The sequence below is a fragment of the Brienomyrus brachyistius genome, chromosome 4 (assembly GCF_023856365.1).
Source record: "Brienomyrus brachyistius isolate T26 chromosome 4, BBRACH_0.4, whole genome shotgun sequence".
Classification (NCBI taxonomy): Eukaryota; Metazoa; Chordata; class Actinopteri; order Osteoglossiformes; family Mormyridae; genus Brienomyrus; species Brienomyrus brachyistius.
The window spans coordinates 6,362,509-6,372,660 of NC_064536.1; the positions used below are offsets into that span (position 1 = coordinate 6,362,509).

Genomic DNA, 10,152 nt, shown 5'->3' on the forward strand with positions numbered 1-10,152 from the left:
TAATATAATAAAGGACATAATTAATAATAATAACAATAATTATTATTATTATAAAAAATTTGGAATATTTACATAGTTATAAATTGTAATGTCACAAGACATTGTCCTTCTTATTACTGCTATCCTTATTGCTAATAATAATAATAATAATAATAATAATAAAGAATTTACAATGACGATAAAACTACAGCTGAATTGCACAGTGTCCTCGCTTTTTCACGAGTTCACTACAAGTGGGTCAGTATGACAAACAAGGCGTGTACCCGACAAATTGTTGTCATTTTTTTACATCACATGGGACCGGGTTTAGACGCCAAGTAAAGATACGCAGGAAAGGACTAACCGAGAAACATAAACGAAACTGAGTACGAGACGGCCCAGTTCGTCAGATCTCCTCAAAATGGAGCCTACCAACCTGCAGGTAAAACCGTGATTAATAAAGCGGCGTCGAAACCTCGATAGACGTCTAGTCATCTGTTTTTGTTGGTTTCTTACATTGAATTCGCGAAGTGTGTAAACTGATTATATGTACAAGAAGTGTTGTCCTTATGTCACATCGACATAAGATTCCAATTCATTCCCAGGCAGCTGTCCAAGCGCTACACTGAAATCGCTACTAAAAAACTGGTTCCGGAAAACATTTTGGGAACAGCATAAAAACCGAAACTGGAAACAAAATCATGTATATATATTGTCGCAGACACAAATTGTGCTTTTATTGTGTTTCATAAATGGTTAAACCGAAACACGTCAAGTTGATACTGCCAACTCATGTGTTTTGGTTGGCTGTGCTCAGCTGAGTGTGATCACCGCACTGACTAACAGAGAACAATAACGTTTTTTAATTTGGCTATAATTTGTATAACTCAAGCATATATATGTGAAGGAACTGCGATTATAAACCATTAATATTACACTTCAGTACTGGTAGTATGAATTCATTTGCGAACTGTACAACGTGCTTGAAATATGATTTACTGTCAGTTATTCATATGTTAATATTCCACATAATTTAAATTTTCCACATAATCCTTAATCCTTGCTGCACAGTTTCTCAGAGTTTTTTGTGTCGGGAATAATGCTTCAAATACGTACTTCCGGTGTGCCTTTAATGTTTCCGACAGGAAAATCACTTAGCTCTAATCAGTCTTCTACTTAGTATCACGACCCACTCTCGTACGGTATTTATCCATGCATATTCTCGTGCAGATGTTTGCGCAGTGGACACTAACGTGGGCTCACGCCTCCAAAGATGAGGATTTGATTTCTGCCTCGGCTTTTGCGTGTGGACTTGCGAAATATTTCCCATGGACCCTCTTGGGGGTGTTTCACGAAGCAGGATTTCTCAGGTAGCTGGGTTAACGTAAAGTTCTTTATTGTCATCGTACAGAGTACAACAAAAAATTTGCAGCAATCCCAAACGTTGCGCACACACACACACAAAAGTAACAAAAAATGTAAACTGCAGGTGTAACTATATAGACACAGGACATGACAAAATAACACCATGATGTATGTATATGAGACACCACAGATGAGGCGGGTGAAGGTTCAGTAACTGCAATCACCAGTGCAATTAATACACATACAGTACAGTTGGAAGTAAACATTTACAGTGTTGCTTTAAAGTGACAATAGTGACAAAAATTTAAGTATGAATACTGTTGGACATAGGACATCACGCAAGACAGAACACGGTAAAACAGGCATGGTTTTTTTTAAGCTAGATGTCATGACTGTCGAAATGGAATGATCTTTACCTAAACTCTCATTGGACAAACATGACTTCTTGCTTAAGTTAACCCAGCTAACAGAGAAATTTTGCTTCCTGAAACACCCCCCTGGCTTCCTCCTGCAGTCCGAAAACAAGCACTTAGGCTAGGTGACTTGGTGTTGCTAAAATGCCAGTTGCATGTGCCCTGTAATCGGCTGGCATCTCACCCATGGTGTCCACTGTCCTGTAATCTGTGCTTCCGTAATAGGCTAACTACCGCCTTGTACTATATAAGTAGTTATGGAAAATGGAAAGGAATCCTGCAGGTGAATATTCTCCTGTGTGATTATCACATTTTGTAGCGATTCGTGACCCTTCTGGGACTCGACCCTGAAACAGAAGTGTGGTAATGGGTATGCGGTAAACCCACCTCTAAAAATTGATCTACCATATACCCTAAATACTAAAAACTGTCAGAAATGCAAATCACTTAGAGAAGATGTGTATATACACAGTTATATGGAGTAACAGTGCAGCCACCTACCAAGGTATCACTACACCACTGCCTGGAACATTCTGGATATTTTTCCAGTCCATTAACTATTGCACTGTGGTCTTGGGAAATGCTGTTTCGTGTCACTGTACACTTGTATATGGACGGCATGACAATAAAGCCCTCTTGGTTTGACACTTGACAATTCTGATGCTTTTGTTGACTTTGGAGATTTGGGATTCTGTTGATTGTAGGTGATATGCGGCTTGACAACGTGCAGGTCACCTTCTCTGTGTGGTCACTCTTTCAGAAAGCGATAGCCATAGCAAATAGGGCTTCGGAGGAGGACCAGGCCGAAAATTATGAGGAAGCCGTTCGCTTGTACCAGCAAGCTGTTCGCTTCTTTCTGCATATATTAAAGCGTAAGTGTCCAATGAATAATTCTTTTTTTTTAATTCTTTTAGAAAATTGCCATTAATAATTGCAAGAAAACTTAAAACGTAAGACACATTTAAGAAACTGAATAGGAACACTGCCCAGATTTCTTTTAATTCTAAAAAAGCCCCTCTGATATTAGCACAATTCGTATGGTATAGTATTTAAATAATGACACGGGTCTGAAGGAAACTGTAAAAACGTATTCCTATCATGTTTCCTTCAATACAGGGGAACCGCAGGGTAAAGAGGGAAACCAAAAAATACGAGACAAGTGCAAGGAATACCTGGACAGAGTGGAGGAGCTGAAGGAGTATTCTGAGAAGAAAGAGGTCTTTATAAATTCTTATTGACTTATGTAGCAGACCTGGTAGTGCATATCTTACCCTGGGATCAGGCTGCTGGACGTTTTGGATGTGGAAATTATATATTACAACAGATTAACTGTTAGTTTGGATATCACGGTGTAATATTGGTAGTAGGACTTCACGAAAGGTCTTATGGTACACATTTTATTGCCAGAGTCAAATCTGCTGCGGATTAAATGCAGAATATTTGTTTCTTTTACAACACTGTTTGTGAAATATAACAGACCGCTCGGGTAACATTTCCACGACAACTACGCACAAACTAATGACGTCTTAACATTAAGCCAAACCATAACCCATAAATAAATAAAATCGGTTTGGATTCTGAAAGCTGTGAAGCACGTGCAAGTAGAAAAATGACTAAAATACTTAAAGGCCATACGAACCTCGCGAATTGTAGGACACATACATATATTTAAGACCGTGAAAGAACGAAAAGGGTGCGCCAGGGTGTGTTTGACAAATAACGTCATGACATTCTTGTGATCACGTGTCAGACAAGGCGGAAGTGACGTCGAGCGCTATGATGCGGAAGTTTTTCTCCAACATATAGCGACAGTAAACGATACTCGAAAACTGGAAAATAATATAGATATATTACAAAAGAAAGCCGGCATATCGAATATACCATTTGGTCGATTGTATATACCGGGTGGTGCAATAATAAAACAGTAAATCGGGCTGTTTTTGAACTTCCGTAGTCTTGAGAGCTGTTTTCTTTTGGATCGTTTTTCTCCCCCAGCCCTTATGGCTACCAGCAATAATCTGCAGGTAAGAGACGGTAATGCCGTCGGGAGGAACCCATTGTCACCGCTGCTCCGTGTTTCGTTCTTGATGGGCGTAATTAGTCTGAAGCCGTCCCTCGATGCGCTTATTTTGGGGTATTATTAGCGGGCTGGCCAGATGTCGGTCGATGGACGAAGTGTCAGGGAAGTTACTGAAACCCTTTAATTGCTGTATTATCCTCTGGTGACAATGGCACGGACTTTCGAGCCGCTCGTCATTTATATACTTAGAAAAAATAAGCAAAATGCCAATAAACCCTAATTTGTTGACCACAAAAATAATCGGTGAGCTGGGACCGGGCCCGCCCGTTCAAGCCAGGAACTCGGCGTTGGGTTTAGGGATCAGTTTCCCGGCCTATTATCAAGTCAACCTGCTGGGATATTAGTTTGGAGAGACAGCTGTCCGCCATTCTACGTTTTATACACGTTTGTTATTTGTTAAAATCGTAATATGCACCTCCAAAACGTGGATGTTGTTCAGTCACTTTACCCGGCAGGTGTACCTGTTTTTTTTTAAGCACTGCATTGGTTAATGCATTAACAATACATGTCTCGGGTAGTTAATGGTATGAATATCAGCGGCATGAAGCTGGAGAAGCTGTTTTATTTCTTCTTTCCATATTTAATGCAGGCGTCCCCTTCGTTAAATATCCAAAAAAATGGCCATTTAACACCTTTTTTTCAGATGTTTTATGGCTTAAGTTGTACAAGTGAGAGGATTCTTTTCCAGAGCAGAGCTAATAAGTTTAAACTACCATATTTATTAGAGGCTGTAATTTTAGGAACGAGAAATGCTTTCATCTCAGAAGGGTATGGAATAAGCTTTGAAAGATCGTTTTTTTATATTTTTGAAATTTACATGTAATCTACCTGCATCATGTGATTTCAGTTTAAACCTCCATTTCCCAATGGAAGATGTGAAATCTATGAATCTCCGTGAATATTTAATAACATGCGATATACAACTGGTTAGAACTGAGTGGCCTGTAACGATTTCGTAAATGCATAAAAATGAAATGAACAAATTAAATGATTCGGTGTCAGCATCAATACAGGTTAAGGCTGCTTTGAAATGCAGTCATGGGAGTGGTTTAATTAAGCAGGCCTCAGTACGTTCACCGTGTTGGCTCTCTCTGATGTATGTGTGTGTTTGTCATTTTTAGAAAGCTATAGATCTGGCCAGTAAGGCTGCCCAGGAAGACAAAGCACAGAATTATGAAGAAGCTCTCCGCCTCTACCAGCACGCTGTGCAGTACTTCCTTCACGTCGTGAAGTGTAAGCGAGCGGCCCAACACTGTGGCCACCACCCACCCTCAGGCTGTGTCGCTGTCTGATCGGAGATATGGCCTAGCAAATGCCTTAGATTGACTGCTTTGCATAAGGGTATAAGAAAGACAGAAAGCCAATCTGTATGTATTCATAGAGCTGTAATTATAACGATATATTTCAAAGGTCTTTCTGCAAGAATTAACTTTGTTTTGAATTATGTTGGTGTTTTTTTTTTTTTTTTAGTTATTTGCCTAATGCTTGCCATTCTAACTCTGTAATGGGGGGCCGTGTGACCGTGCCGCCGTCCGCGGATCTTAACCGTCGTCTCCGTCCCGCAGACGAAGCCCAAGGGGAGAAGAGCAAGCAGAGCATCCGGGGGAAGTGTGCCGAGTACCTGGATCGGGCAGAGAAGCTGAAGGAGTACTTGAAGAAGAAGGAGAAAGCCCCTCCCGCCAAGCCGGTGAAGGAGTCGCAGTCCGATGACAAAGGGTGGGGATTCGCCTTCACGTGTTCGTGTTCATGGCCTCAAGGTCCCAGGGTTAACGTCTATGAATATAGCATAAAATGGGGCATTGTGGGATTGCAGTCTGGCCAGTTAGTGTCAAAGGTCATTGAGTGGTCAAGAGAAGATCCATCTGGCTGCGTTTTCATTAGCATTGATGCTAGCATTGGCTATGAAGACACGTTTCAGGCTTTTCACTTGTTCTGTAGTAGATGGCTGTCTCGTACAAACTGTTATAGAAGCTTCCAATAAGCTAATCAATGCTCTGCAATGTTAAGAAATGTAATTGCATGGGAGGGGCCCTCCTAGGTCACGCAGGGTGAGTTTGGGTGTCAAGATTGGCCTTATCATTTGTTATCCTTTGAATACTGGCACGTTCTGTGTGACGTTTCCTTTAAAGCAGCACATAAAACTAATCTCTCTTCTGTAGGAATGAGAGTGATGAAGGAGAAGATCCCGAGAAGAAGAAATTCCAAAACCAACTACAGGGTGCGTAGCACAGCTGGATACCAGCGGCAGTACAGCACTCTGCACTCCATAACTGTAGTTTGCATCGCGTGCCTTTCGGCAGATGTGGTCAGACCCAACGTCTCCTCCCGTTTTGTGTTAACTGCAGGAGCCATTATCATGGAGAAGCCTAATATCAAGTGGAACGACGTCGCTGGGCTAGAAGGGGCCAAGGAAGCTCTGAAGGAGGCCGTTATCCTGCCCATTAAGTTTCCACACCTGTTCACAGGTACCTGGGGATGGGGGGTAGGAAATTCTGCCTGCTGTGGCCCCCAGACTGCTTATCGCAAACTGCCTTCATGCAGTATCGTCATGAGCGAGTTTTTTTTTTTTTTTTTTTACCTTAAGGCCATAAGCAGTCTTTGGGTGTTTTTATGGGTGTGTGGGCTTCGTGTGTGTGAGACTGTCGCTGTCCTGCCCAGGGAAGAGGACCCCTTGGAGAGGTATCCTGCTGTTTGGACCACCGGGGACGGGGAAGTCCTACCTCGCCAAAGCCGTGGCTACAGAGGCCAACAACTCCACCTTCTTCTCCATCTCCTCCTCAGACCTGGTGTCCAAATGGCTCGGGGAGAGTGAAAAGTGCGGCTCATTTTAATGGACTGTTTGCATCGACGGGAATAAATCGCCTGGATTGAAAACGCTGTTGTGTGTTTCTGAACCGATTCCTGTCCCCGCCCACGCAGGCTGGTGAAAAGCCTCTTCACCCTGGCACGAGAGCACAAGCCCTCCATCATCTTCATCGACGAGATCGACTCCCTGTGTGGCTCGCGGAGTGAAAATGAGAGTGAAGCGGCACGCCGGATTAAGACCGAGTTCCTGGTGCAGATGCAAGGTGGGGGGGGGGGTAACCTAATCAATTGTCACCTCTTCACTAATCGTAATGCTTAACTGTCTGTCTGCCCGTTTATCGAACACTATTATCTGCCATTTCACCACTGTTGTTTTCAGTAGATCCAGATCATTCAAATTGAATTGTCCTATAGTCACTTAACTGGTTGCACTCTGTTGCTTAGAAAAACTCCTAGATAAAAACCACGTGTTCTTGGTTTGTGCATGACTTGTATCGAACGTCAGCTGTACGTCTCATGGGTTAATCTGCCGCCAGGTGTTGGAAACGACAACGAAGGGATCCTAGTCTTGGGAGCCACTAACATCCCCTGGACCCTGGACTCCGCCATCAGAAGAAGGTCAGTTTCTCAAGTCTTGCTTGCATGGTTCATCTCCCCAGACATCCCCTCTGACTGGGTGTCCCATTAGGTTTTGCTGTGCCCCACAGCATCGCATGTTTAAAGATCCGTCCTCTTATTTTATACCCACTTGTCCTATTCAGGGTCAAGGGGTTCAGAGATTTACTAAATTGTTTATTATGTCTGTTCATATTAAACTATGGCATTTCTTTCCTGTGCACACTGTACAAGGAATAGAAAACAGTGCGTAATTTGAAATAAATTTGTATGGTCACGTATTTAAGAGTAGCATAAAAATAGCAAACCTATTTATTAAAATGCTTTAGGGTGGAATTTTAAGGTTATAAATGAAAGCTGCCATGGATCAGACTGATTGTGTTACTGGTTAGTCTATTGGTTGGAACGTGGACATGAGTCATTTTGGGTGAATGTTGCATAGCAGATACTAAATAAGCACAAGAATTTGAGTGGGTGGGGGGGGGGGGAACCTGCCTATCGGGTGGCGGTCTGGCAAAGCTGTCTCCGCCGTGTGCCGCAGGTTCGAGAAGCGCATCTACATCCCGCTGCCGGAGGAGCACGCCCGCTCCTTCATGTTCAAGTTGCACCTGGGCACGACCCCCAACAGCCTCACCGACTCAGATTTCATCACCCTGGGCAAGAAGACGGAGGGATACTCGGGCGCTGACATCAGCATCATTGTGCGGGACGCCCTCATGCAGCCCGTCAGAAAAGTGCAGTCCGCCACTCACTTCAAGAAGGTGAGTTAGAGCCAGTTAGGTCGGGCCCGTCGACCTTTGACCCCAACCTCCCAAACTCATCGAGCTCACTTGATCCTCTCCTATTTGGGCTCACCATGAAACTCCTCCCCTCTCTTCAGGTACGAGGGCCGTCAAGGGATGACCCCAACGTCCTCATAGATGACCTGCTGACCCCTTGTTCTCCGGGAGATCCGAATGCCGTCGAGATGACCTGGATGGATGTTCCTGGCGAGAAGCTCTTGGAACCGGTCGTCAGCATGGTGAGGAAGGAAGTCATTGTTATTTGTAAAGTGATTGCTTAACCAGTCTCGAATGATCTATATCGTCTCATGCCAGTCAGTTCCACTTATAACCTGGGGGGGGGGGGGCAGTGTGTGGCTCAGTGGGTTAAGATGATGTGCTTGCTATCAGAAGGGCTCAGGTTCGTATGCCAGGGTTGCAGAGTAATTTCACTCCTGGGCTGCTGACCAAAGCCCTTAATGTCCAGTTATTCCTGCCTTCTGAATTGTACATCCCTTTGGTAAAAGTTTCTGCTAGATAAAATATAAATAAACTTCAACAGAAAAAGTTATATGCGCAAAAAATAATGACAGAACATTCTGACCAAAGTTAATTATTTAGTTTCCATTCATACTGATTTTTAACAACAATACATCTGATCCATAATGCCGATACCTGCATGGTGACTGTCAGCCACGCCGGTGCCGGTCTCCCACATTACTACATTTTGCCCCCCCCCTCCTTTTTCAGCCGGACATGTTGCGGTCCCTTGCGAACACCAAGCCCACGGTGAATGAGCAAGACTTGGACAAGCTGAAGAAGTTCACAGAGGACTTTGGGCAGGAGGGCTGAGATGAAGGGAAGCCAAGCAGACCGATGCTGACTGTAAACTCTCTCCTGTTCTCTCCTTCTCTTCCTCTCCCCACCCCCCTTACTTCAATCCCCCCTCAGCTTCCTGTGAATTTGGTTCTAAATTTCTGTTTTCCAAGACCGTTTGAGTCTGGCTTTCTACCTGCTTCATTGTACTGGTCAGGGTCACGGATGGGCTTCACACTCTATGTTTGTGTTGTGTAATCCCTGGAAAAACCTAAACAAATTTGTGTGTATATATGTAATTATATATATATACATCATTTTTCTGAACCTGTGCCTTTTTGAAGGATCCTTTTAAATATAAAGTTTCCTTTGAAAATGAGTCAGACTAACACGCGTCATTGTCCTTTCACTGCTGTTTTCGTTTAGTTCATAATTTATCCAAGGAATATTTGGCTTTACAGTTTTGGAAGTGATGAGTGAAGCGGTGGAGGGGGGGGGGGGGGGGTGGAATTGTTCATGATCCCAGACTATGCTGATGAGGCTTACATGGTGGAGGGGGGGGGGGGTTTGGTTTTACTCCGTTGTTTAACTCCGAGGGACCAGAACGTAGCATCCGCAACAGATATAGCACTGGGTGATTGAGCGGGGGGGGGGGGGGGGGGGGGGCATTTAATTCGCGGAATTTGTTTTCCCAAAACAATCTTAAGAATTCACTTGCAGACTGCTGAAAGGTCATGACGCCTTACACTGTGCATTTATAAGGAGGACCTGTTAAACAGAATAGATAGGGCCTACCTGCGAGATTGGGAGAAAGTACCAGGAACAGTTTTGGGGGGTGGGAATGGCAAGGGGTCTGACTGCAGTATGACAGTATCTGCCTCTGCGACATGGGGGGGGCTCTGTGGCGTACGCTACGCTGCCCGCTGTTTTAAACTGGCAGCGCATGACATGTGCCTTCAATACAAACCATATTCACAAGTTGGGAAAAAAAAAAACCTCAATTCATTTTTATAGTCTTGTTATCAGTATATTAAGCATTTTGTTTGTCTACACACTTAATTTCAGACCTTTAATCTCTGAATTGTATGCAACTGTACTTTTTGGTTCAGGTTTTCTATGATACGAAAAACTATTCTCTATGAACTCTGCATACACAGGATATGTAATTTAGGCGTCATTTGTTAGAAAAATATCCATATCTTGATGGTTAAAAATTAATTTACTTTTCATTTTATTTCATACAAGTGTAAATAAAGGTATTCAGTCTTGGACTGGAGTGGTGTCTTCTTTTAGAATGAGTGTTGTTTCACTTGCTAGT

General features: G+C 43.3%; 1 protein-coding gene across 2 annotated transcripts; it reads left to right on the top strand.

Annotated features, from left to right (window-relative positions):
* Window positions 1-263: 263 nt before the first annotated feature.
* On the top strand, window positions 264-10,105 carry vps4b (vacuolar protein sorting 4 homolog B). 2 transcript variants are annotated; one of them, XM_049010229.1, is made up of 13 exons: window positions 264-421; window positions 2,518-2,629; window positions 2,874-2,974; window positions 4,959-5,070; window positions 5,403-5,553; window positions 5,997-6,055; window positions 6,183-6,302; window positions 6,496-6,652; window positions 6,757-6,905; window positions 7,179-7,260; window positions 7,799-8,018; window positions 8,138-8,278; window positions 8,769-10,105. In XM_049010229.1, the coding sequence occupies exons 1-13, from the start codon at window positions 401-403 to the stop codon at window positions 8,868-8,870; spliced, it is 1,527 nt and encodes a 508-aa protein (XP_048866186.1). In that variant the 5' UTR covers window positions 264-400; the 3' UTR covers window positions 8,871-10,105. The 2 variants fall into 2 exon arrangements, with proteins under 2 accessions (XP_048866186.1, XP_048866187.1); XM_049010230.1 differs by lacking the exons at window positions 264-421; window positions 2,518-2,629; window positions 2,874-2,974 and adding an exon at window positions 3,499-3,781.
* The last annotated feature ends 47 nt before the right edge of the window (window positions 10,106-10,152 follow it).